The sequence below is a fragment of the Festucalex cinctus genome, chromosome 10 (assembly GCF_051991245.1).
Source record: "Festucalex cinctus isolate MCC-2025b chromosome 10, RoL_Fcin_1.0, whole genome shotgun sequence".
NCBI lineage: Eukaryota > Metazoa > Chordata > Actinopteri > Syngnathiformes > Syngnathidae > Festucalex > Festucalex cinctus.
This window is the reverse complement of record NC_135420.1, coordinates 4938660-4966622: the sequence shown is the minus strand read 5'-3', so window position 1 is coordinate 4966622 and position 27963 is coordinate 4938660. Positions and strand designations below refer to the sequence as shown.

The 27963-nt window shown below is 40.3% G+C and overlaps 1 protein-coding gene across 1 annotated transcript; it reads left to right on the top strand.

Annotated features, from left to right (window-relative positions):
* The first annotated feature begins 15 nt into the window (after nucleotides 1–15).
* stxbp3 (syntaxin binding protein 3) lies at nucleotides 16–26845 on the top strand. Its single transcript, XM_077534478.1, has 19 exons — nucleotides 16–169; nucleotides 3669–3718; nucleotides 3861–3942; nucleotides 5265–5341; nucleotides 5402–5474; nucleotides 5572–5672; nucleotides 8828–8973; nucleotides 9171–9264; nucleotides 9901–10025; nucleotides 10168–10266; nucleotides 10919–10976; nucleotides 11260–11325; nucleotides 12395–12475; nucleotides 12615–12750; nucleotides 14495–14601; nucleotides 14783–14881; nucleotides 21716–21801; nucleotides 25087–25235; nucleotides 26256–26845. The coding sequence occupies exons 1-19, from the start codon at nucleotides 124–126 to the stop codon at nucleotides 26357–26359; spliced, it is 1779 nt and encodes a 592-aa protein (XP_077390604.1). The 5' UTR covers nucleotides 16–123; the 3' UTR covers nucleotides 26360–26845.
* The last annotated feature ends 1118 nt before the right edge of the window (nucleotides 26846–27963 follow it).

Sequence of the window (27963 nt, the reverse complement as noted above, 5' to 3'; positions counted from 1 at the left end):
ATTTTTTTTTAATTTCACAGTATTGCAGCGACCGGAAGTCGTACCGGAAGTCGTAGTTTGGCTTCATGCGCCACTCACATACACTGCACACTAGACAGGAAGAGGTGCAGAGGAATAGGCAAGATGGCAACCGGCCCAGAGAACGGACTGAAAAGAATAGTTTGGAAAAGTAAGTTCGATATCATAGTCAGTCGTTTATGGTCCCGTTAAAAAGAATACAAGGCACTGGGCAGTGTATTTGTGTGGTCGAGGTTTCAGCAAAGTACCAGTTGCTTCCTTTTGTGACTTTGCATCGGTAAATGACAGTTCGCCTCAACTTTGACGGTGATGGGAAAACGCAGTTGGGCGTATAAACAGCTGAACAACGAGAAGACTTTTGGCGATTTACGTGCTCTAGTTTACGGGTAAAACAAATCCGATGAATCAGTTTTTGACAAGGGTGACTGTCAGTCCGAAAGTGGGTCAACGCTCTTTTTATTTTGAAGCCACACCTTCATGTCTGTCTACCGTAGGGGTGGCCAAGTTCGCTCCTCCAGACCCTTCAAATGTCTCCCTCCCTCAGTGCAGCTGAATCTAATGACCAGCTCATCAGCAAACTTTGCAGAAGCCTGATAACGATCCTGATCATGAATCAGGTGTGTTAGTGGAGAGAAACATGGAAAACAGGCTGGATACTGGCTCTCGAGGACCGAACTTGGCCATCCCTGGTCTACCGGTTAAAGAAAGTTCAGAAAAATTACAAAATACTGTACTAATTTCAGTTTGCCGAGACCTTTTAAATATTCTACACCACCAAGACACAATAGTGATGTAAGAAAACGTCATCATAGATGGTAATACTCACTACCCACATTATATACGTACAATCGTGAGAATTAGAATTTACCCTAACATAACGTTGAAGCGTTCATTGAGTGGGTATTGTTAGTTGCTGAATGGGTGATGAACAGAACTATATATGACAGTTGAAACCAGGCGATTACATACGCTGTTTAACAAGACATGCACTTTTTTTTTTTAATTTATTTATTTTTTTAATTTTTTTTTCCCCAACACATACACACGGTCGGACATGAATTAAAACCAAACTTTTTCTGTTTTAGGTTAATTAGCAGACTAGTATAGTAATCATACTTGACGTCTTCTGGCTATTATTAAAGTTGTGAAAATTTGTCTAAAAATTATTATCTATTAGTTCTGAAATGTAATACTGTACACGGAAATCATTTCGGTACTCCTCATTGACCTAAAACAGGAAGTCTAATTACATGGGAAAAAAGTGAATGTATCTTCTTACTTTTAGTCTAAACGTACACACTAGGGGGTGTAAAAGTGTCGCCTGTCACCATTTTTAGACTAGTCTACGATCATTGGTTTTATTCATTAAATATTATATAATTACATAAATTCAAGTCCATTTACCACTTCAAAAGATGGACTGCATATAAGTGAGCCAATTTCCATTATTCTTGTGTAATGTATCACATTAGGCACTGATGGTCAATTTAAATAATCTATTTGACAATCCCGGTGTATTTGAGGCATTGACAATGTTTTTTTTTTTTGGCATTATCTGCGGTTACAGGTAAGATTTGTCTGTCCAGTTTCCATTCCAGTACCGCTTCCTGTAGTATTTCTGCCAAATGATCACTTGTCTGATTCACAGATGTGATGTTTCAATCGCCCATATCATGTGCTGTAATGGTCGCACTCATTTGCTGTTGACATCCAGCCATCTGTTGTTAAGGCAACGACCTACAGTACTCAGTATTGCGCAGATACCCCCCAAACCGTTTTCTTTAACGTGTTCATGGAGAGCAATGCTTTTGTTTTGTGTGTGTGTGTGTGTGTGTGTGGGGGTGGTTTTGTTTTGTTTTTGTTTTTTTTTTGGGGGGGGGCTAGAGTGGTCATCTCCTAACCCAGAGGGTGGTGGTGGGTTCGATCCCATGCCATTGTGGCCACGTTGAAGTATCCTTGAGCAAGATACTGAACCCCCAGTTGCTCCTGATGCTGCGTCATCAGTGGGTGAATGTGTCGTCAAATGTAAAGCGCTTTGAGGACCTTGTAAAGGTGGAAAAGCGCTATATAAGTTAATTACCATTTACCATTTATTTTAAGATGATCTGCTGGGCATACTGTACATCATGACTCAAGTACATTAATTTAAATATTTTAATCCAGCATTTTTCACCACCGAATAAGGCTGAAGATCTGCTGCTGTAAATAGCCCTATAACCTTAGTTAGCTTTTGCGTAAGAGGAGTTCTGTGCAAGTTTATTGCAATTTGCAAATGAGGATAGTTGGCTTGACCAGTGATAGTGTTTTCCTCGTTGTCAAATCAACATCATTGTGATGTCAGCGAATGGAATGGGAATGGTACGCGCACATTGAAACATATCTTAAAGGGATAGTTTGGATTTTTTGACATGAATCTCTATTTCATCCTCACCTCCAGTAGCGTGCGATCATCACTGACTTACCCATGACAGCATTCCGTGACATGAGTTCTGGTCCGGTTTTGCTCGAGAGGAAAATAGTCCGGCAAGATGGCTGTCGTCAAGTAAATAAAGCGTTTTTCTTCTGAAAACAATTTGTGTTCAAAAGAGTGATGAATTTGCATCACAAAACTCCCTCCTGAAAAGAAGTCAGACTCCATTACCGCCGGGCACTATTTTTCCTGTTCGTTCGCATCACTGCGCGGCGCCCCGCATACAGCTGATAGACGCACTGCAGACAGCTGATAGTTGTGCCTTCCGCCTTCGAAAAGACAAAACTTGTAGATTAGTGCGTTTATTTATTTTATTTATGAAGTTTATTTGTTTATTTATGAAGCCCATGGGGGCGAAACGCACGCTGCAATGAAAGGGGGGAATTGATTTATAGTTGTTTTTTTTGTTTTTTGTTTTTTAAATCATCCACAACAAAAAACTCAAATTAATCTAAACCACTAAATTCTATTTTGGTTTCATCAGACCACATGACATTCTCCGAACCCTCTTCTGGATCATCCATATGTTGTATGGCAAACTACAGACGAGCCTGGACAGTTTCTGTCTTAAGCAGGGGGATGCCTGGCACTGAAGAATTTGATTCCCTGTTGGCATAGTGTATATTCTTTGTTTCTTTGTTCCTAGATCTCTGCAGTTTATTCACCAGGTCCTCACATGTAGTTCTGGGTTTTTTGCTCACTGTTCTCATGATCATTTAGGAACCACGGAATGAGCTCTTGTGTGGCCCCCAAAACCAGCTCTTGTTAGTTTGGTGACCAAATATTAATTTACCAATATTTAAAAATCCTACAAAGGATCATTTTGACATTCTGACTCTTACGGTTGAAGTGAACCTATAATAAAAATTACAGATCTCTCTCTGTCATCATTTTAAGTAGGAGAATTTGTGCAGTTGGTGGCTTACTAATTTTTTTTTGCTACACTGTCTCTTTCTGCTGTATATTTTTACACCACTGAATTACAGTCAAATTAATAGATTTCAGATGCAGTTCTTCTGTGTATAACACTATGTTCAATAAACTTAGCATGAGGAAATACAGATTTCCAGTGTCTGACATGATTAAACATTCTAAGCTACAATTGTATCTGTTTTGAAAACAGCCATCACCTGCCTTGATATCTGACATATTTACTTTTTTTTATTATTATTATTAATAGGAATTAAAGAAACAATTATCGAAGACTGCAGGAAATCAGAAGTATGGAAGGTAAGTGACCTTTCACTTTGGATTGGGTTTCTCTTGCTAAGACAACCCTCAAGTTATTGCTTTTTTGTTTTTTTGTGTATATAGTCCCTCCAATTGAAAGTACTATTTATTAGTTTCTAAAACCTGTTAATCTTCTCTGCAGATATTGATACTAGACCACTTCACCACCAGGCTGCTGTCATCATGCTGCAAAATGTCTGATCTGATGTCAGAGAAAATAACAAGTAGGCTATTCTCTCTAATTAGGACTTTATATGTGGTGTGTTTTCACAAACTCGGGCATATCTCCCGGAGACTAATTTTGAGTTATTGACAAAATTACATCATTTGGACAAATATGTCAATTTGGATATTTCTCCAAAAATAACCTTTTTAATCCCAGCAACACAAAAGTTCACATTGAAGTCGAAGTCTATGAAAATAAGTCATTTGTAGACGGTGTTAATGCATGTTTTTAGCCTACTGCTAGCTAGTGCGTCTCAGCAGCCTTCTCCAAAATAACCCGGAGTTGACAAATAATTTATGAATGGACAGAGTAACCAAAATGCCAAACACCATAATGTGACCCTCAAGCATGAAATCGAACAGAAGCTAGATGCACGTACATAAATGTACAGCCATGTTGAATAACAACACGGCTGTACATTTGAAGCAAGATGCCAATAAAATTCAACTTTACAGAATGCTTCAATGTATTTGTACATGTTACTTACAGTAGTGTTCGGAAGTATATTTGTATTCAAGTTAATTTTGCAAACAATTATCAGCTTAGTAATTGGTTATTGACATCCACACTTTCTTTTGCATTATCATGCATCCCTAATTTAGTGTCAAAGTTTTGAAATGCCTTTTGCGTAATCACTCTATTAACTAATCTAAATAATGTGATTCCACTTCTCAACGTCGTCATTCATGTGACGTCAAACTACTGCTGACACGACGTACCTCATTGACAAATCGGTCTGCATCATGGTAGAATTAGTTATCAGTTATTCGTCTTCAACTATGCTAATTGGGCGTTGTTACTTGGCGGGTACCCATGTTAAATCAGTGGGGTGTTTTAATCAAACAAGCCCTCGAGCATCTTTTTAATGTAAGGCTTTCCGCCTCAGTCTTTTTCCATCTTTGAGCCAGACACGCTACAGTAAGTCATGTGAGTAGAGGTAATAGATCAGTCACCACAGGAAGTAAAAAAGAAAAAAAAAAAACATTTAATGGCTTTAATATTTTTTAACGCTTCATATTATTTAAATTGATCTCTTGATAAGTTAATGCTTTTAATATGACAGCTCCAACACCCCCCCCAAAATCATTGTCACCTGGTGAGCCAAATGTAAGGTCAATTTTGGGTCATGGGCTTGATGTTGTCCGACGCCTGCAATAGACTCATTTGATGTAAATCACATTTTGCAAAAATGCTTTTCAAATACTGATGTATTTGGCTTTATGTATAGAAATTAACAACAATGGTGCACTAGATCGATAATTTTATATACTGTGTCCAGTGCCGGTGTCATCAGATAAAATCATCTTTTTTTTTCTTTAGTTGTGGAGGATCTGTACAAAGTCAGAGAACCTGTTCTGGAAATGAAGGCCATTTATTTTATGACGCCAACAGCTCAGGTATGTTTTGTGCTGTGAAGCGTTTTCACCCTCGTTCTGACATCTTCTATCCTTTTACAGTCTGTGGATGCCTTCATTGCTGACTTCAAGCCGAAACCAAAGTACAAATCGGCATATGTTTATTTCACTGACTGTAAGTAATTTTCTAATGATTACTGATACAAGGATCAGACTATTGTTTTGACTTATTTTGAGTGTTGACAGGCTAATGAAAGTGATTTATCCCTCAGACTGCCCTGATGACCTTTTCAACAATATGAAGCTGTACTGTGCAAAGTACATTAGGGTTTGCAAAGAAATAAATATGTCCTTCATGCCTCACGAAGCACAGGTATGTTTTTTTTTGTTTTTTTTTAAGAGCTTTTATGTCCTTTTTTTCCCCCCCTCTTGATGTCCATATTTGCATTTTGCATAGTAAATGCTTGCAAATTAATGTTTTGATCATGCCTACTCTTATGTTTCCTTTCACCAAAAGACAACAATTGTTAAAATGAATATGCTTACACATTTGGGGAGACGGCAAATCGGATTACTTGATGATGTTGCCAGGATTCATCAAGCTCAAACTCTGAAAGAGAATTTGTAACATGACTGTCGAAACCTGTGTTTCCCAAACAAGGGCGTGCATACCTTTAGGGGTGCGCGAGCAGAATGTAGGGGGTAAGTGGGAACATTTGCAGTGATATTTTATTTCCAAGATAAAGGCATGGTTATTATTCATTTTGATTTAATATTTTTTAACTTATATTCCATAATTATTTGCAAGTCACCGTAATTATTTTTATATTTAATTTTACTTAAAAGGCGTATAATGCCTGAGCAATAAATGTTAAAATTAAGGAGACAAAATAAGATTTTCATATACCAGTAATCAGTTGTTTCGTTTAGGGATGCACAATAATATCGGTATTGGCAATTATCAACCAATTTGACGTCAGATAAAACAGATAATAAAGATATCCGCCAGTAATTATTGACAATTATCAACCAATTTGACATCATACATATAAACCAGATAAAGAAATCCGCCGATAATAATAGACATGCCGTGTTGGTCCATCTGTTGTGTTTGTGCCTCAAGCTGTGGCCAAATCCTCAACCCATCCCCGCTCCGATGGTAGTGTTGCATATTTGTGACATCATAATGCCCTTGACCTCTATTAAGTGTAGTGCTGTACGGTATCAGTCTAGGATGTGGAAACATTGGTATGACTGCCTGATGACTGTATAACTGTCCCCCTGTTTTTATTTTATTTTTTATTGTTTTTATTGTTTTTTTATTGTTTTTTATTGTTCTTTTATTGTTTTTTGATTGTGTATATTTTGTTATTTGTTTGTATTGGACTTAGAGTCTGGAATAAAGTTGAATTGAAATTGAATTGAATTGTTCACAGAAGATGCATCACGGCGTAGTCGCCAGTGTGGGCTTTCTTTACACTGTCTCCCCAAAATGTTACACTCGCAGTTTTTTATTGCATTTTTTTTTTTTAAACATGCCTGTTTTATTTTGGAAAACTTATAATGAGTTACTGGTTGTTTGTGAAGCAGAGATAACAATAAAATTCAGCTTCATGGTGCTTTACACAATATTTCAATGTATTTGTACGTTAGCCTTATAGTAGGACTCCAAAGTATATTTGTATTCAAGTTAATTTTGCAAACAATTATCAGCTTACTTATCAGTTAACGACATCGGCATTTCCTAAATGATTGGTTTATCGGTACCGGTTGACAATAGCATTATCGTGCATCCCTAGGTCTGTTCTACTTTTGGAGACTACTCAAGGTATGACAACAGGGCTCAAGACAAAAATGATTAGGAAACCCTAGTCCTCACCATAACCCCAGTGAAAATCATTTAGTTGTACAGGAGATGACTTTGCAGATGATCTTGCTCAAAAGTGAATATAACCTTGGATGGAAATATATAGGCTTTACACAGTCAGGTCTTTGGGGGCAGATCAGCGAGTTTAAACAATTACCGTTCACTGATCCGATCATAAGATGGAACAATATGTCTATTTAAATAATTTGTTCACTGCAATTTAAAAATATTTTTATTGAAGGACCCTTTAATGAATGTGCAAATGGGAGATTCACATCCCGTAAACGTCTTTTCGGAGTGTAATCTAAAACTCAAAAGATCCTGATATATGTAGGCTTTCCCCAACATGCTAACCTTGCCAGCAAGCTGAGTTCTGGCGGTATTTGCTCACAAATACGATGAGAATCCACGTTGTACTGCTCACACTGATACATTTGCACACAGACTGTTTTTAGGTTGGATCAGCTCATTGGCAAAGTGGTAGAGTGTCCGCCCTGAGACTGGGAGGTTGTGGGTTCAATCCCTGGCTGGGTCATACCAAAGACTATAAAAATGAGACCCATTGCCGCCCTGCGTATCACTAAATTGAGCATTAAAAAGGGTTGGAATTGGGGGTTAGATCGCCAAATGATTCCAGAGCACGCCCCCTGCTGCTGCTCACCGCTCCCTCCAGATGGGTCAAATGCAGAAAACGAATTTCGGACCACTTAGGTGGCTGTGACAATCAGTGGTACTTGAACCTTTAACTTTAACCAATCAGGCGTTGTTTAAGGGCGGAATATGCAGCTGTGACGAAACCAGAAAGCCAGCACGGCTTTCGCCGGGGAAAACAAACCCAACATAGACAAATGAACGGTGCAATTAATTTTGTTGTCGCAGAGTTACTCACCATTTGCTTGTTGAATGTTGAACAGCGAGAGGCGCTTCATGCAGTTTTATCTGGTAGATAAAGATGTTGATGCTTTTTTTTTTTTTTTTTCTTTTTTCTTTTTTTTCCCCCCCCCTAAGAAGAAACCGAAGATGACATTTTCATCCGTTGCCGTGACTGGTCAAAACTATTATTATTATTATTATTATTATTATTATTATTATTATTATTATTATCATCATCATCATTATTATTTTCACTCACTTACTCACTCACAGAAGCTTACATGTGTGAGTGAGTGAGTGAGTGAGTGAGTGAGTGAGTGGAAAAAAAAAAATCTATGCGTGCTTTCAAATTGCCGCGGGAGTGACGTCATGCCGCCGACACGTTCGCCCGGCCTCATTTGCGACACACCACCCCCTGCTCAGCGATTGGCTGGAGGGGTGTAAACACTGTCTTTCCACAGAAACGTCCCGCTGTTTACAAAACAAACACAAAATGGCAAAATACAGGCTGGGGGGCGGGTAGGACAAAATCAGCACCACACGTTAAGAGAAGCCCAGAGCTGTAAATTGAGAAGGAGTTTGTTTGTTTAAATCCTGTATTTAAAATGCATTTTCCTGCGTGAAACCGGCAGACTGGGCCTTTAACATGTAAAATGCTAATTTGGTAAGAGCGGTATTTACAGATTTAGGTATTGTCACCTAGACCTAATCTAAATCCCCACAGGATTATTAGTATTAGTTCTGAATTAAAATAAATCAATCAATCTAAACTTGTGAATTGTTTTCAGGTGTTCACTTGTGATAATCCGGGAGCCTTTCAGAGCATTTACAGTCCGAACAGTCAGGACAGAAGAAAGACACTGGAGACACTTGCAGACCAGCTTGTCACACTCTGCGCCACGTTGGATGAGTACCCAGGAGTCCGCTACAAAAAGTAGGCCAGGGACAATGTATTGAATTTGATTCAGAGTACACACCTTAGCCTCAAGCAGAAACTCAGTTGAGATGTGAAAAGCTTGTTCTGAAACCACATAATTTGATACCTAACCTTTATAGAGAAGGCGGAGATGCATTAAAATAGTGTATTCATCTTAACAGAGATAACTCATTGTCAAACATGTTCCCCACTAGAGATACCAACATGGAGTACGCTAAGACCCTTGCAGAGTTGGTGGACAACAAACTGTCCAGATACTATGAGATGGATGGCAGCAATAAGAAAAAGGTCAGACATCATCTTCACTGTTGAATGTTGACAGAGAAAACAAAGCTTTAGTTTTGGAAATACAGTACATTCCGATTCTGATAATGCAACATGGTGTCACAATGGCCTTGTGTCACCTAATTTAAATTGTATACCCTATAGTGAGGGGCGGCACGGTAGTCGAGTGGTTAGCACGTCCGCTTCCCAGTTCTGAGGTCTCCGGTTCGAGTCCAGGCTCGGACCTTCCTGGGTGGAGTTTGCCTGTTCTCCCCGTGCCCGCGTGGGTCTTCTCCGGGTACTCCGGTGTCCTCCCACATTCCAAAGACATGCATGGCAGGTTAATTGGGCGCTCCGAATTGTCCCTAGGTGTGCGTGTGAGTGTGGATGGTTGTTCGTCTCTGTGTGCCCTGCGATTGGATGGCAACCAGTCCAGGGTGTCCCCCGCCTACTGCCCAGAGCCAGCTGAGATAGGCGCCAGCAGCCCCCGCGACCCTTGTGAGGAATAAGCGGTCAAGAAAATGGATGGATGGATACCCTATAGTGAGGATAAGCAGGATGGATGGATGATGGTCCATCTTGTTCAGAATGTAAAAAAACAAAAAGTAATTCCTTGACATAAAGTCACAGTAACTGCTGTTGGTTTCCACTTCCCACCAGGAAAAGACTCAGGCCCAGCTACTGATAGTCGAAAGAGGCTTTGATCCTGTCAGTCCTATCCTGCATGAGCTTACCTACCAAGCCATGGCCTATGACCTCATTGATATCAAGAATGCCACATACAAGTAATGTACCCCCGCAGATTTGTTAGCAACAGCGATATTTTCGGTGTTGTAAAAAAACAAGCAACATAAGCATGGATGGTCCGCACCCTCACAATGATGTCTCATTATCTTGATGACACAAACTGGATCTTTTTGTTGACAGGTACAAGTCTAAAGATGGCTCGGAGAAGCAGGCTCTGCTGAATGAGGATGACATGCTTTGGGTTAAGCTGAGGCACAAGCACATTGCTGAGGTGTCTGAGTAAGTCTGAGAAATAAGTGGTCTGAGGCATGTAGACATCGCCCCCCACCCCTTCACTCTTTCCTAGGGATGTAACGATAATGGCAATATTGTGATATTGTGATATTAAAACTGCCACAATATCGTCGTCGTCATGTTCACAATATTTAAAAGTAACATCTGTTAAAAAAGTCAGGTTGATTTCCACTTGTGCAGTTCTAGCACCCTCTGATGGCTAGTTTTTTAGTGCAATTTAATTTTCATTAGGGATGTTTTGGCCCTTCTACGTTTAAAATGTACATTAATTGTCAGGTGAAAGGGAACGCAATATGCCTGTAAAGCAAGTCAATATGTGGAGGAAGTCGATGTGTGTGTGCATGTGTGCATTAACATAATAATAATAAAACAAAATTGATGTTATGTACAAAAGCAAGCAAAATATTCTGCCTTTTTTTTAGAATGAGCTATTTTCTTTGTAATTTTTTTTTTTTTTTTTTTTTTTTTTTTTTTACAATATTTTGACCTTTTTGAAATATCGTCAACCTCCCCACAATATCGTGATAATTATCGTATCGTGAACTTCATATCGTGATATCGTATTGTGATGTTTGGATATCGTTACATTCCTACTGTTTACTAGACTAACCATTATGTAAATGTGCTCCTCAACTAGACAAATCCCAAAGATGGTGAAGGAAATATCTTCTAGCAAGAAACAACCAGATGGGAAGGTGCACTTACTTGTATTCACTCACCTAACGCTGAATTAGTCCATAATCGGCATAATGATAATGATACCCAACATTTTCATTGTACTGTTGTTGTATGTCTTTATTTTTATTTGGGTTATTCTGCCTCAGTTTTTCTGCTGTGTGCAGCCAGGTCAGCATTGCAAAAGAGATTTGGGGATAAATTCGCTGTACATTCGTCATAGCTTTTTGATTGGAGATTTTGCACCGCAGAAAACATTTCACTGATAATTTGCTTTTAATGTATACATTCATTTATTTTCAGATCACCATCAGCAATTTGGCCCAAATGATGAAAAAGATGCCATCATTCCGTAAACAGTTGACACAGGTATTTTACATTGTGTAGTGCCTGTTATTTGTACATCTCGGGGACTTCACAGGAATTCCCCACTTATTGCAAGCCACTGCACTCTAATGAAAGTGATACATGGGTGTGGTGCTTGTTTTCTTGTAACGTTGCCTGTTTTTCACAAGTTTGACAGAATGTAGTGTCAGATCTGGCCTCTCAATTATAGTTTAACTCTGATGGAAAGATGGATGAATGGATAAAAGGATGGATGGATGTTCTTTGAAAAACATAGATAAGCACTAGCAGTTTTCTTTAAATTATGTTCTGTTTGATTTTAGATTACTTTCAGTGTGTGTGTGTAATGTTGTACTGTATGTTGTGTGTATCTAATGTTCCATATTGTTTCTACTTCTGGCCCTTCAATTTTCAAATAAGGGTTAAATTTAGCTCTTTTACTGCTACACGTTATCGAAGAAAAACTTTGATATGACAGAGGCTTTGATCATTGACGAAAAGAGATACAATGCTTCTATCGGCTGGCCATAGTTTAGAGTGTTTTAGATTCCACAACCCATTGACCAGGCAGCGCTGCACTTTGACGTTGCACTGAAATTATAATTTTTTTTTAATTTGTTGATGTTATTTAACGTTTATGGCAATATACGTCGTGATTTTACTGATCGTTATTAAACGTTTTTGGCGGTCAAAGAGTTGTTGTTGTTCCAATACCGTTTTGTGGCCCCCGATACCCAGCTTTGCAGTATCGGCCGATACCGATACCTAAGGTTTTTTTTTTCCTCAACATGAAAAAGCTGTCCTGCCATTGGTTCAAAGCATTCAAGGGCCAATAGGATTTCTTAGATCAGCATGCAGTGAACATGTCACACATCAGTGATTGTCATGCACAAGCAAGACACAAGAGGCTGCATCTAAAGTCCTATATTAGTGTCGGAAATAATGGTATCGGCTTGTTACTGCTTTGTACTTACCGATACCACAGTTTTAATGCAGTATCGGGGCCTCTGCCGATACCAGTATCGGTATCGGAACAACACTAGTTAAATTGTCATCATATTGATTGATATGTGCCACTATTTCTTAATACTAGAAAACCGTTCACCTGCAGTTGGCCGAAGATTGTATGAAACATTTCTCCAACAATGTAGAGAAACTCTGCAAAGCTGAGCAGGTCTGTTTGAGCTTACTCTTCTGTTTTGGTGAAATCATTGAATTATTTCGCCTTGCTTGAATTTAGTTGGGAGATACTTCTGTGTAGTAGTTTGGTATTTTATATTTTAATCATTTTCCATTTGCTCTCACTACTGTAGGACCTTGCTGTGGGCTCCGACGTAGATGGGGCGAAAGTGAAGGATCCCATGAGAACCCTGTTGCCAGTGCTGTTGTACCCATACAGCACCTACGACAAGATCAGAGCTGTGCTGCTTTACATCTTCAGCGTAAATGGTACATTTTAAAGATTGGCCTGAAAATATAGAATCAGTTGATGAAATCTTTAGTCAGTATTGTGAAGAAAGCTGAACTTTAAAACAGAGTGACATGAGAATGCTAGAAGCCTTTGATAAGTGGGTATGACATCAAGCCCATTGCTTGGGTTAGAGGAAGTGTAGGAGTAACTGAAAGATGATCTGCTTTAGGGTCCGACCGATTAATCGGCCGATTATTGGCCTTCAAACATCAGCCAAAACAATCGGCCAAGTGGGCCAAAGGGCCGATTATCCATCCATCCATCCATCCATCTTCTTCCGCTTATCCGGGGTCGGGTCGCGGGGGCAGCAGCTTCAGGAGGGAAACCCAGACTTCCCTCTCCCCAGCCACTTCAACCAGCTCCTCCGGTGGGATCCCGAGGCGTTCCCAGGCCAGCCGAGAGACATAGTCTCTCCAGCGTGTCCTGGGTCGTCCCCGGGGCCTCCCGCCAGTGGGACATGCCCGGAACACCTCTCATGCCTCCCAAATGGCCGATTATTTCACCCTTAAAATGTTATTGAAGAAAACCGAAGTTTCCGGCGCTGTGAAAGTGCCCTGAATGCACCATTTTGCTTTCGTAGCATTAGCAACAAACAAGTGTGTAGCGTATGTTATTCTGTTGTCCAAACACGTCCTTTAAGTTTTTTAATGGCACGGCAGTTGGCTTTAACCATAAAAGTAAACACACAACGTTAAGAATTACATCCACTGTTTATTCAAAGACAAAACATGCTTTGTTTCTAAAACATCGCTAGCCGAGCGCTAAAAGGAAGTTAGCAAAGGCTAACAGGAAGACATGAAGTTAGCATCGACTTCGGAAGTGGTTTTCCTTCAAATAACGAATATCCACACACATATCTTGTGGGAACACGTACCCACAGATGAGATAACACTACACAAAGGCACAAATTCTTCCCAAAGTGTTAAAATATGAGTTATTTTAATAGAATTCAATCGCAACTTTCTTCTGTACTCACTTCAAGTGCGTACGCCATGGATGCACGGCACCACACCGCCCCCAAGAGGCCAAAACGTACAGGAACAGTCCATCAATTTCAATCAGCCTTAGATGTCAGTACTTGTATTATATATATTTTTAACAAATAATCGGCAGATTAATCGGTAATCAGTATTTTTTTTCTGCCAAAAATCGGTATCGGCATCGACCTCAAAAAATGCATATCGGTCGGGCCCTAGTCTGCTTGCCCAGTGGTTGAAGAGAAAGACCTGTATGTACAGATGCTGCAAACAATATCCGGATAGCTTGGTACAGATGAGATGACCATAATGAAAAGTTGAAGACATGGGAAGGTCAGGGAGAAGTAGGATAAGCCATATTGACATAATTAACATCAGGATGTGGACAAATGATTGAATGACTGTAGTAGGAGAAAACACATGCAAGAGAATGTCAATTCTTAAGACAAAGCAGTGGAAGCAGACAGAGCACTTACTGAAAGTGAGTCTGTTTCTGATTGCATTCTGGTGGTTGTTGGTGTCTAGGTTTTAGATTCTACACCTCAGTCCCCTAATCTCTCAAACGTACAGCTCTGCTTCAGATAGTGTCAAAACTCATATTGGAATCCCATATATTTTGTGCTAATTTTTTACAATGAGTTAAAGTTGGGTACTTTTTATTTAATTTTGCATCAAATGAAGATCAAGGTGACTAAACAGAATTTATCAGCTGTTGGAAACTATAGCTTTTCATGTGTGTCACCAGGAACAACAGATGAGAATTTGAACAAACTTATCCAACATGTGAAAATTGAAGATGAAAGAGAAGTTATCCTGAACTGGAAGGAGCTTGGAGTCCCCATCATCACATCTGTACGTGGAGAATCAAAATTGATTGATTCAACATTAACAACACTAAATCACTGAACGGAATGCTTCAAAGGTTTCTTGAAAAACCAACATTTGAGGCTTGTGGTCAGCAGCATAAACACTTTATTTGAAATGGAATTCCGTTTTGATTCTCATTTCTATTCTTTTCTACTTGTGATTTCAGCCCAGTTTCTTCTCCCGCAAACCTACCAGACGGGACCGGTCTGAGGAAGAGACTTACAATCTTTCCAGGTGGACTCCTGGCATAAAAGATGTAATGGAGGTCAGTAAGAAATAATTTGTGGAATTTTTGCGATCTTTTATAGAGAAACTGACGAATTGTGCCACATCATTTAATGAATTTTAATTCAGAACCAACAACTTGGTTGCTGGCAAATCAAATATCAATTGAAGTGGTAAGTGTGCGTGTGCATAGGAGAAGCTGAGTTGTAGGATGATACAGTATATTTTTTGGGGGGGATGGAACTTGCAACACAAGTTGAAAATATCAACCTGAAGCAGAATCTGGGTCACTGTCTTACCACACGGTCCTGTATTCCTTTGAAAGGAAATTTGTTAGAAAATGGTGAAGTGGTCAATGACAGCAATTTTTATGAGGTTGTCTGATTCAGGTCATCAGTAAGGCTAAGATATGCTTTTCTGTTCTGTTGTGCTTTTATCAGGCAGTGTTTAGCCTATGTGCAGCACAACCATAGTAAATGTTTACCTTTACAAATATCTGCAAAAAAAGATCTCCAGGTCAGTCTCCACACTAGGGCTGTCACGAACGACTTTTTTTTTTAAGTCGACCTACCCTCTCAAATTTTTAACGACTAATCGACTTTTTATTATTATTATTATTATTATTATTACTATTATTATTATTTTATTTTTATTTTTTTAATTAGTTTTGAGGCTGCAAATGTTCGTGTGTTGAATTGAGTGGATAATCTAGATATAAATACCCATTGTTCCTTTCCTGTACAATAATAGTCTTCCATTTACGGTCTTAACTGCGCACACGCACGCACACACTGACCCGCACACACACAGTGTTCGTCAACTTCCCTCAATGTGGACTTTTTTTACCCTCCTGGCCGTTCGTTACCCGTAGCGGCTCAGCAAATGTGCATGCGTGTGAAAGGCAAGATATTGTGTGCCATACTGCCTGCGTTGAGAATGACCAGTGGAGTTAAGACGGTTAGCTTAGCAATGCATTGCTACTCTCAGTCGTCTAGCGGCGCCTTAAGCAGCAACTTCCAGTAAGTCAACATACAGTGCTTTATTATTAGAATTATATTAAGAGGAGAAGCTTGGTTAATGCTTATTTCCTTGCTGGGCATTAAAAAAATGCCTTGCAGTGGCAGCTTTTAATTAACTTGCCACTCCATTGTTGCTGTATCATCCAAAAATGACCGTATCATCACTTGAGATATCGTGTATATTTTTTTTCCGTCGACTACGCTCGTTAGTCTTGAATTGACAATAACATTTGACAATTTACGTTAGTTGTTAGTAGGGGTGTGAATTGCCTAGTACCTGACGATTCGATTCGTATCACGATTCACAGGTCACGATTCGATTCGATACCGATTAATCCCGATACGAATGGTCACGATTCGATACCGATTAATCCCGATACGAATTTATAAGTCGATTGTTGCGATTTTTTTCCATTCAAATTTAGAAAATACTATCAGTAAATTTGTACATGTACACTGTAAGATTTGTATGAATATATTTATCTAAAACTTGAGGCTTATAACCGTGAGCCACTGTACACAAACAGTTTGCAATCTGTTTCACATTTGAACAGCATTAAAATAAAAATATTAAGGCTTAATGTGCCGTTCATATAACATTCTTCCATGCTTAAGGTGTGAATCCTAAAAAAACAAAAAAAAACAAAAAAAAAAAAAAAAACGATTCTGCCGATTATTGAATCGATTCGAGAATCGCGCGATGTAGTATCGCGATATATCGCCGAATCGATTTTTTTTTTAACACCCCTAGTTGTTAGTCTTCATTTTATAGTCTGTGGCGTGCCCGCACACTAACCCGGGATTTACACTGGATGCGGTTGCGGTGCGTTCCGGCAACGCAAGCAATTAGATTCCATTCATTCGAATGGTGCAGTTTACACCGCTTGCATGTGCGTTGCATGTCGACTGCGTCTCAGCTGCGGCGTGCCGCAGCCCTTCCGCAAGGATAGACCTATTTTCTATTTTTGCCGGACGCCGCAGCGGTAGGCCCCCGGCAAATGGCAAGCTAGCACAAAACACATCGAGCGGGACAGGAAGACCGACGCAGTTTCAAAATAAATTTCCGGTTACCTTTCAAGATAAAACACTCGCCAGCTCCTATTTCGCAAGCATGCTAGCAAAACGTGATGTGGGCGTAGACGGGCCTGGAGTTAACGTGGGAGGTGCTCATTCACGGTTTAGACACAAGCGAACATGGACGAATAGAGGTTTATATTGGAGGTCGAAAGCCACAAAATAATAAAAGGCCACCTCTCTTTCTGCTTCTCTGTTGAGCACAGACTTTCTGTGTGTTTGTCGTTGTTTTTAATGCCACATGATCGCGCGCGGTCACGCGAGACACGGCAGGAAGTGGTCGGCGACGGAGCTGCTGGGCCGCAGCTGTGCGGAGCCAGTGTGGATTGGCCAAAAAATTGACGCGTCCGGAGCACGCAGTCAAGACGCACCGCAGCCGCACCGCACACGCAACCGGTGTAAACCCGGGGATAGACCCGCACACGCGCACATGTACACACACGGTGTTCGTCAATTTCCTTCAATGTGGACTTTTGTTACTCTCCCGGCCGTTCGTTACCCGTTAGCGGCTCAGCAAATGTGCATGAGTGTGAAAGGCAAGATATTGTGTGCCATACTGCCTGCGTTGAGAATGACCAGTGGAGTTAAGACGGTTAGCTTATCAATGCATTGCTACTCGCAGTCGTCTAGCGGCGCCTTAAGCGGCAACTTCCAGTCACCATACAGTGCAGTGCATTGCGTTCTAAATAGCAATATTATCACACTAATAATAATAATAATAATAATAATAATAATAACTAGGGGTGTTAAAAAAAATCGATTCGGCGATATATCGCGATACTACATCGCGCGATTCTCGAATCGATTCAATAAAAAAAAACACTCTTCAAGCTTACTGATTAGTATTTTCTAGGGGTGTGAATTGCCTAGTACCTGACGATTCGATTCGTATCACGATTCACAGGTTACGATTCGATTCGATACCGATTAATCCCGATACGAATTTATAAGTCGATTGTTGCGATTTTTTTTCATTCAAATTTAGAAAATACTAATCAGTAAGCTTGTAGAGTGTAAGATTTATATGAAAATGTATTATTTATTTATCAGAAATTTCAGTCTTATAGAGGTTGTAATCTGTTTCATGTTTGAACAGCATTAAAATAAAATATTAAGGCTTAATGTTCCGTTCATATAACATTCTTCCATGCTCAAGGTGTGAATCCTAACCCGAAGTCAGACGTTTTGTTGAATATTTTTCCATTAAAAATGGAAGTTTAAAAATCGATTCACACACACACAAAAAAAAAAAAAGGCAATGATGATAAGACGTTGAATCGGTAAGACTACCGAATGAACAATTCCGAGCTCTTAAAAAAAAATAAAAATAAAAATACAAAATAAAAAAAAAATAAAAAAATCGATTTTTTTTTTTATTGAATCGATTTGAGAATCGCGCGATGTAGTATCGCGATATATCGCCGAATCGATTTTTTTTAACACCCCTAGTATTTTCTAAATTTGAATGAAAAAAAAATCGCAACAATCGACTTATAAATTCGTATCGGGATTAATCGGTATCGAATCGAATCGTGACCTGTGAATCGTGATACGAATCGAATCGTCAGGTACTAGGCAATTCACACCCCTAATAATAACTAAGCTTACCTTGCTCTGGCTTCTTCAAGCACTGCATATGCATGTTTCCCCTAAAATGCTGCATCATTGATGACGTACTGCTATGGTACGCCATTGTTGTTTTGCACAATTTGCAAATAACTATTTGTCCTCTCAATCTTGAAATGGTCCCAAACTCTGGACATTCTTTGTCTTTTGTTAGGGGATTGCCAGGAGTCATTTTTTAAATCTGTCCTCCTCACTGTAAGGTAGTTCGCAACACGCTGCATGTAGGCATAAAAGGTCCGTGTGAAACATTGTTCCGGGTGGAGCGTCGACTTAAATTTTTCCAGTCGACCTATTTTTAAAGTCGACATAGTCGACTTGGTTGACTTTTTTCCCAGCCCTACTCCACACTGATACTTTTATCACATGATCTTGTTTTCTGTGTTTGAAGGTGATCAAACACAGGTTGTGTGTCCTGGTCACCCACTTCTTTTGTTGTATAGTACTGCACAAAGAGCTATAAAGAAAATGTTATGTGCTTTCATTCACTTTTTAATTCATGTGGAGGTTTGTGGCTTTGACACTTGTACCGGTAGCTTGATGAAAACCATTTTCTATGGATTGACTCTGAAAACTGTATTCCATTGACTTTATTTAGAACTGAAATTCAAAACATTTCATGGAAAAAATTTCATGAGGCAAAAAAAGTAGAGAGAGACCGATAATCGGGGCCGATATTTGACATATTGGTACATATCGGTATTGGTCTGTTTTATTAATCTGACGGCCGATATGAGCGATCCATTTAAAACTCCGTCTTTTCGCTTCGAATGCAGCCCAGAGCGTCTCTGTCTGGTATGGAGTCCAACTCCAGCAACGTAACGCCCATAGCAGCATTTGATTGGTTAGCCGTGCAAGAGCCAGAACCAATCAGTAGTGTATGCCGTGTATCACAGTAGCCGGTCACACACGCACCCACAACGCGAGACACATGCTTCGAAGGTAAGTTAAAAGAGAAGAGACTCCGCTGAACTTTTCACCATGATAAGCTAAACACATTGAATTATGTTGTGTATTAAATGCACTATATGAATGGAGCTGCATTGCCTTGCATTGAATCCCCGCTAGCTAACAGTGGTGTGTTCAGCTTAGCATGGAGGCTAACACCCAGTAGCTAATTCGCTACTTGAACTACTTGAACTCGCTACTATTCCCTCGGGGAGGGAATCACACACATTTTCACTTAAGTAAATAATGTTTGTTAGAAAGGTTCCAAATATTAACAGTTGTCATTATTATATTGTCTAATTCCATGTTAAGAGTAGAGTAATGTCATTATATTTACCTCTCGTGACGCACACATTGCATTCTGGGTCACGTCCACTACTTGTTGCATAGCGGTTATTATGCAGTTAGATGCCACAGTGACACTAAATAGCGTTTAGTTACTTTATATTGTGTTTATTTGTCGTACTGGTTTGCCATTGTGTGCCTTAAGCTTCGACGTCGATTTGATTGACAGCTCGTTGTGCACCTCGTTAAAGTCCGCTCCGTAACAAATTGTCTCAAACACCGTTTAACTACATGAACGTGTTCTCTTCCATATGTTTGGCATTAGTAGAGAAGTGCACTAAAGTATAGTGTGCTTATTTGCTCGTTTTGTCTCTCTTTTCACGTCATGCCTGCCGTCAGTTGGGACATTATGCTCTCAATGGGCGCCGCCATTATGTGACATCTACGGCCATAGTCGGCTGCAATTAATGTTCAGTGATGTAATTTCGTTACGTGCATCATACTTTGAATAATGAGCTCATGTTTGGTGTGTTGTATAACTTTCTCGTGTGTTAGTAACTATTCATGTGGACAGCTAAGATAGTGCTTGTTAATGTGAATTAGCAATGTTGCAGCCCAGTTATTATTTAGACAAGTAAATCTGTGCCATTAAGTGATACAGTACAGTACAGTAGTGAGAGAATAGTGTGCACATATACACACACGTGTCTATAAGTGTAAAACACATTAAACAGCAGAAACTGGCAGCGGTCCACCGCAACAATGTCTGTTTAACCAAGTTATTCTTACTATTATTATAACCAAGTTATTTTACTCTACCTTTTCTGCGTTGATTGGGGCATCCTAAGTGGCAGTAAACTACATGATGAAGTGTCTTTTGACAGTTCTCTTGTAGAGAGGAGTAGCATGATATTGCTGTTCTCGATTTAAGATCCTCAGCTTATCAAAACTGTCTATATGGTAAAAATAACAATAATCATAATAAGGTCTACAAGAACTGTATGGTATTCAGGGATGAATAGTTTTTCTCATGGAATTTTTTTTATTTTTTTTGCTGTAGTAATAAGTAATGCCACAGCTGATGCACATTTTGAATGACAGGGTTCCTCCTATTACTTCAAAATATAAAAATATAACATTTATAGAATAAAACTACAAGTATCCCAAATGCTATAAAAGGTAATGTCACATTGGCCCCACATTTAACTCCCCCCGCCACCAACGTCTTATTGCAGATAGAAGGATGTAAAATGAAAAGTGCAGTGTGAGAATCCATTGTAAAGAACTGTTAGGGTTTGCATTATTCAAAAATTTGGTGCCAACATTTTAACTTTTACTGCAAATGAATATCAGCTTCAAATAGCGGTTATCTGCCTCCTTGACTACCGATAATCGGAATCGGTATCGGCCCTGAAAAAAGCATATCGGTCTATCTCTAAAAAAAAGCAACACTCGCTATGTGCACAGACCTTCCCAAGCCTGCGCCGCTCAATGACGTACGAGCTTTACAAATAAATGTTGTCTATTTTTTAATGTTTTCTTAATTAAGCCAAGTGCACATTATAAGCTTGATTAAATATTGGCATTTTTCTGTACTACTTAAACTAAACCTCACATCAGCTTTGAATCAACCTTTGTATGATTGCATTATTATATATTGTGCAGTTTTCAAGCTGTATTACATTGTTACAGTGTTGAGTATGGCCCCATTAAGATAATGACAGATTAATACAAATGCATTCCTCACCAGAAATTATCATTTGTTTCCCCAATAAATACGAACCATAACAGTATGTGGCTGGTCTTCTGCACCTTTCATCACATTAGCTTACAATTAAAAGTCTTTTAATTAGCATGCTTCCAATTTTACTTGTATTAAACTGTATTTAATTTAGCAAGAAATGTAAATAAACTGTTATTTTCAGGATGCGGTGGAGAACAAACTGGACACTAGGGAATGGCCACACCAGTCTGAGTGTCCAAGTGCTTGGAATGGTTCCGGAGCTGTCAGGTGGGTTTGATTCGAGGTGTGGTGTTTGGAAATATAGATGCTGTGTTATTTGCTGATGATCAAAAATGGACAGCTGGTTCACGAAACTCAACGAAATTGATGATGCTTTCTGGTCCACTCTTAAGATTTAGGAGCGATGTACGGTACATGTACCGCTGCTTCAGAATAAATGTAGAGGATACACTGTGTCATACCAACACACATTTGCACAGGGCATGGCACAAAATACAGTCTCTGAGGTCCCAGGTTAGCCACTAAGTCCCAAGACTTGTAAACATAAGAGAAAATAAATATAAGGGTAATGTAATGCTTAAGACTGAAAATGAAGGGGGGAAAGAAGCCAAAGGCTTGAATTATGACTGTGGCAATTCTAGAGCTAATACATGCAGACGAGCGCCTACCCCCCGGGGACGCGCGCATTTATCAGACCCAAGACCCACGCGCGGGTGGAGGGCCACGCCTCCCCTCCCCGGGGAGTGCTGCGCCACCGTCTGTCCTAGCCACTGCCTCTCGGGCTCCCCCGGGTTTGCCCTTGACTGTGTTATCCCGCCTGGAGCCTGAAGTGTTAAATGTGAAAAAATTAGAGTGTTCAAAGCAGGCCCGTGGCTGTGAATAAATAAAAAACAAAATAAAATTGCCCAGCAGAAAAAAATGCGGGTCTGAAGGGGTTAAAAAAAAGAAATCAGGGAATAAGATGCCAAAGATATTTGCACTTTTATTCTACATACACACTGCCTAATCTAATACTGGAAAATGAGATTTCAGTGGTGTTTTAATTTAACTCTTTGCAATCCGCCGACGAACTAGTTCGTCATGTGACACCCGGTGGGCGTCACCCGAAGACGAAAAAGTTCGTCAAATGTGTTTTTTTTTATGAATGGGTGGATGAGACTCTTGGGCAGTTTCCCTCTGAATATTAAGCCCGTGAAGCACTGTAGTGACGAACTGTGCCCTCTTGATGGCAGTGATGGTCTCTTTACACGAGAAGGATGTGATTTCCTAGTAAAGGCGGAGTGTTGTGGAGTGGTGGGGGCCGGTGGCTGGGGGAGAAAAGACGAGTGCTAACGGCGGCTAACCGGAGGCCGCTAAAAACAAAAGCTCACGCTTTTGAGCAGAGCGTTTGTCACGATCGGTCAAGAGATGACGAATAGAAAGATCAAGGAGCCGGATTCTGCATAAGAGAGTGTGAAAAGCGACAAAAACGTCACGGGCGCCCACTTCAGAAGCCACCGCCTCCGGCGTTCTCTGAGACACGGAGTGAAAGTTTGCATCGTCGTATCTCTGACCAGTCCACGTCACCTGACGAGGAATCCGTAACGAATTTGGCGAATTCGAGCCGCCTTCACCAGTTGAACAGATCAATTCAAGTGTGGAAAAGGTAGCAGCAGCAGCGATTTATCCCCGAAAGCTCCTGGAAGCCCCGGAGGTAAGCTAACGTTTAGCATTCTGTAAATCGAGTGATCACAATTGTACTAGTTCAGTATATTGAATGTGACAGGGATGAAATGACTTGGATGGATGAGAATATTCACAGACATGCTTCTGTATACTGTATGTGCAATGTCTATAACCTCGTACTAACTAACGCATGTTGCACAACATTCGATTACAGTTGGGGCAGCGTACACAAATGGCCCCTTCGCAGTCACACGCAGTGCGACCGAGAGGTAAAAAAAATCACAATACCTTGCAACAATAATAAAAATTACATCTTGATCACAGTATTTTCTGTAATTTACAGAAGCAGCTTACTACACTGGCAGAGGCACAAGCATGTGAACATCTTGCAGTGTCCCCCTGAACGCAGAAGAAAGCTTCACACGCGATCACACAAAAGACACTATTGGGTTTCAAAACAAAACCCATGCACCCATTCATGCATGCATATTTTGTAAATAACCCCAAATTTGTAAATAGTTTATCAAATGTGAAAATAGAGCTGTTATTTCCCTGTATAGTACGTAAATAGCGCACACGCACGCACACGCACGAGCACGCACACGCACACCCACACACATGCACAAACATTCCTGTAAATAATCAACATTTTGTAAATAGTTTGTGAAATGTGAAAATATTGCTGTTTACACACGCTATCAGATATGTAAATAAATCCTTATTTTGCTATCAAAAACACATTTTCATTTTTTTTTCATGTTTTATGGAAGGCAAGGACTGTTGAGATATTTGAGATGTCACTAAACCAAAAAATATTACTGTAAAAGTCACTGTTTTGCAGAAAATGCATCATTTCACAAAAAGCTTCATTTCTCCTTATTTTGCCCGAGATTCTTGAATTATGTCAAATCAAGCCATTTTCAAATGATGATTACTAAAGAACAGAATAAGGTAGAATCATACTTATTTTTTCTAATGAAAGAGGAGACCCCAATCTTTCCAACGACACCCACCATGTCTATTTAGTCATAGCACACAATATTCTAATAAGCATTGAAAATGGGTGAAAATATGCGAAATCTGGTGGGATTCTGGAGTTACCTTGTCAGAAAATGCGTGGGATTGAAAGAGTTAACCACAAAGTGATTTTGCTATAGAGCCAAGGCTACCGCCCCATACACGCAGACAATTTATTATCGTTGCATTAGAAATGGCCATTCATCCCCGGCAACAAGGGATCGAGCAACTTAATGGCACATGTTCTTGATGAAGTCCATTCAATCTATCCGCAGTCTCCACAAGTCGGAAGTCGCACACACACGTACACAGTCGTTTGTATTTGTATTATCGCGGTGACTTCTCATTGACATATAATACCTTTCCCCTAACCCTGTCCCTAACCTCAACTATCACAAATGATTGTCTACCCCATTCCTTACTTTAACCTCAACCATAACCCAATTCTAACCAAAACTTTAAAACCAAGTCTTGACACTCAAAAAGTGGTCTGAACTCGTGGGGGCTACCAAAAAGTCCCCACAATTTCAAATTGAGCCCCACAATGGTAGTTAAACCTGGAAAAACACACATGAATGGGCCCCACAATGTAGCAAAGACAAAGCACGCACGCACGCACACCACCAAATGCCCGATCTTCGCCGAGAGAGATGTTTTTAATGTAATCATCACAACTCCGGGTATCCCTCTTCCGTAAACAAACCTCTCGCGACACTACATGAGCACGTCCTACAAGGATTACAAAATCTCGCAAGACGGGACATTGCAAGAGTTTTGCCTCAGAAGAGAAACGTGCTGCAATGGAAACACCTACATCAGCCTATGATTGATTTTGACCATTTGTTTCCCACCATGCTCTTTGCCCCACAGTGCACGTCAGAAACATAAATCCAGCACTCAGGACGAACGTCGGACGGGCTCACGCCTCATCATCTTTGTCATTGGAGGAATCAGCTACTCTGAGATGCGCTGTGCCTATGAGGTCACACAGACTGTCAAATCCTGTCAGGTCATCATAGGTGTGTACTAATGCAGTATTACACATGTAGCAGTTTCATTTAATTTATGTGATATAGATAGTTGTGAGCTCTGTGAGGCGGAACTTTACCGTGGTGGAGGAGTGTGTCCCAGTGATCATGGGAGCTATGTTTTCTGGAGCTTTATGCCCCTGACAGGGACACCCATGGCAAACAGGTCCTGTGTGGGGGGCCAGACAAAGCATGGCTTAAAGACACCCCTTATAACGAGTACAATAAATGGACCCTTGCCTGGACACGGGTCACCAGGACCCCCCCCCCCCCCCACCCCTCCCCCCCCACCCCTCTGGAGCCAGGCCTGGAGGTGGGACTCGTCGGCGAGCTCCTGGTGCAGCCTGCACCCATGGTGTACGTCCGGGCACAGCCCGAAGAGGCAACGTGGGTCCCCTTCACCGCCGGTGGGAGTGGCCTAAGGTAGTCGGGTGCATAGTGGGCTAGGCGGCAGCCAAGGCTGGAGATCTTGGCGGTCCAATCCCCAGTTACAGAAGCTAACTCTTGGGACAGGAAATGTCACCTCTCTGGCGGGGAAGGAGCTCGAGCTGATGTGTGAGGCAGAGGAATTCCGACTAGATATAGTCGGGACTCTCCTCCACACACTGCTTGGGCTCTGGTACCAATCGAGAGGGGTTGATCTCTCTTCCACTTTGCAGTTGCCCACAGTAAGAGGCGCAGAGCAGGTGTGGGCATACGTATTGCCCACACCTGCACACACTTGCCCCGTGGCTTGACACCTGTACGTTGGTGTTCAACCCGGTAGACGAGAGGGTAGCCTCCCTCCGCCTTCGTGTGGGGAGACCGGTCGTGACTGTTGTTTTCCAGTTCAGTTCAGAGTACCCACCCTTTTTGGAGTCCTTGGAGGGTGTGCTGGAGAGCGCTCCCCCTGAGGTCTCCCTTGAGGACCGGAATTGGGGAACCCTGTTTTATAGTATTAATGTAAGTCCAACTGAATGTTTTATTCTATGGTGTTTCACAGCCTGAATTACTTTTGTGTTTCACCTCTAGGATCTTCCCACATTTTGACCCCGACCAGTCTACTGGATGATATCAAGGCCCTGAGCAAGCGTCCTATGGAGACTTTCACAATTGAAGAGAGGAGCAAAGACTAAAATGTTAACCAACTAACAGACTCCCCAAATTTCCTGTCCTTCCCTTAATGTTATCATTAGTGCACTCAACAAAACCCCTTTATTGGGGACATGAAGGGAATGTATTATTTTGTTTGTTGTTTTGTGTATTTGCATATTAAAGAAACTCAGTCATTTCTGCAGATTGATTGACACCGTGGGTTTCCCTTAAGGAAACTGTTTACTGGTAGTTAGATGCGAGTATTAGGGTGGTTGTTAGATCACGTGACTTGTTCTTACCCGGGCCCTATAGAAAAATCCTGGTAACTACCTTTTTCTGAGACGGAATGGTGGATGACATTAGCGCTTCATTAATGTATATATTGTATGTAAGCACTGAACCTCGCTCTGCCCTTGTAAACTTGACCAGCCCTGTGTATAAACACATATTTTTAAAGGTGCTGTGTTTTCTTTCTTTTTTCTTGAATTGAACAACTGACTAATAAATGGATGAAGTGGTTCAAATTATGCCAGTTTTTTTTTCTTCCGCTTGCAGAATATATCTCTGTTGCTCTGTGTTCTGTTGATTTTGTTCAGCTTCTCCTGAAACTGTATAACATAATTTCTATCAATTGTGAGCTCACAATGCAGCTATTCAACAATGCAATTATTTGTGGTAATCTAATTGCAAATGTATTGTTGTATGAGCATGTTATTTTTGGTTATTTTGTGGTGTGGAAAAGATAATCTGATAATTAGCAAAGCTTTATAAATCATAAATCATAAATTTTAATTTGTAAAAAAAAAAAAATTAAAACATTACATTTTTTACTGAGGTAAAGCTAGCCGCCTTTTCTTTTTACGCGGTCAAGTCAGCCGCACTTCATTTTTGATGTTCACCCTTTTCTAGGATTTACGGTACTGTGTTCGAAGAGACGCTGGCACGAAGAACGACATCCGCTGTTACGGAGAACAACATTCGGTTTTCAAAATAAAAGATCAGTTTTCAAAAATAAAATTGAATTCAAACGCAGTTTAATGTATGTTTATTATTGTATTATTACAGTTTAAAAGATGTTTCACGATAACAGTACCAATTCAAATTTCACTGGGAATGCACTCTTGTAGGGTGATATTGAGCAATAACATTGATATGGACAATATTAAGTTACCGGTAATTTAAAATGAAGGTTGAAATTGAGAAAAAAATAGGTGTGTGTCATTGAGCAGACATGCCACTTTGAGGCAGTACTAATTTGGGGTTAATAGGTCACATGACCTAGAAGCTATTAAGCAAAAAATGCTAATATTTATAGAAAAAAAATGTTAAAAATAAGTGGAAGTCTAAAATGAAAAAAAATAAAAGGTGTGCATCATCTATCAGACATGCCACTATGATGCAGCATTGGTTTGGGGGTCAATAGGTCACATGACCTGGAAGCTATTGAGCTAAGAAGCTAAAATTTACAGATATACAGAAAAAAATGTTAAAAAAATAAATGGCGATCTAAAATGAAAAATTAAAAGGTTTGCATCATCAGACATGCCACTATGATGCAGCATTGGTTTGGGGTCAATAGGTCATAGGTGTTTCCAGGCCAGCCGAGAGACATAGTGTCTTCATTGTGTCTTGGGTCATACCCATG

Excerpts from the sequence above, each read along its gene's own strand:
- stxbp3 (XM_077534478.1), top strand. The coding sequence starts at position 124 with ATGGCAACCGGCCCAGAGAACGGACTGAAAAGAATAGTTTGGAAAA. Across the intron at positions 10,026-10,167 it reads ATCAAGAATGCCACATACAA|GTACAAGTCTAAAGATGGCT; the intron begins GTAATGTACCCC and ends TTTTGTTGACAG. Across the intron at positions 10,267-10,918 it reads CACATTGCTGAGGTGTCTGA|ACAAATCCCAAAGATGGTGA; the intron begins GTAAGTCTGAGA and ends CTCCTCAACTAG.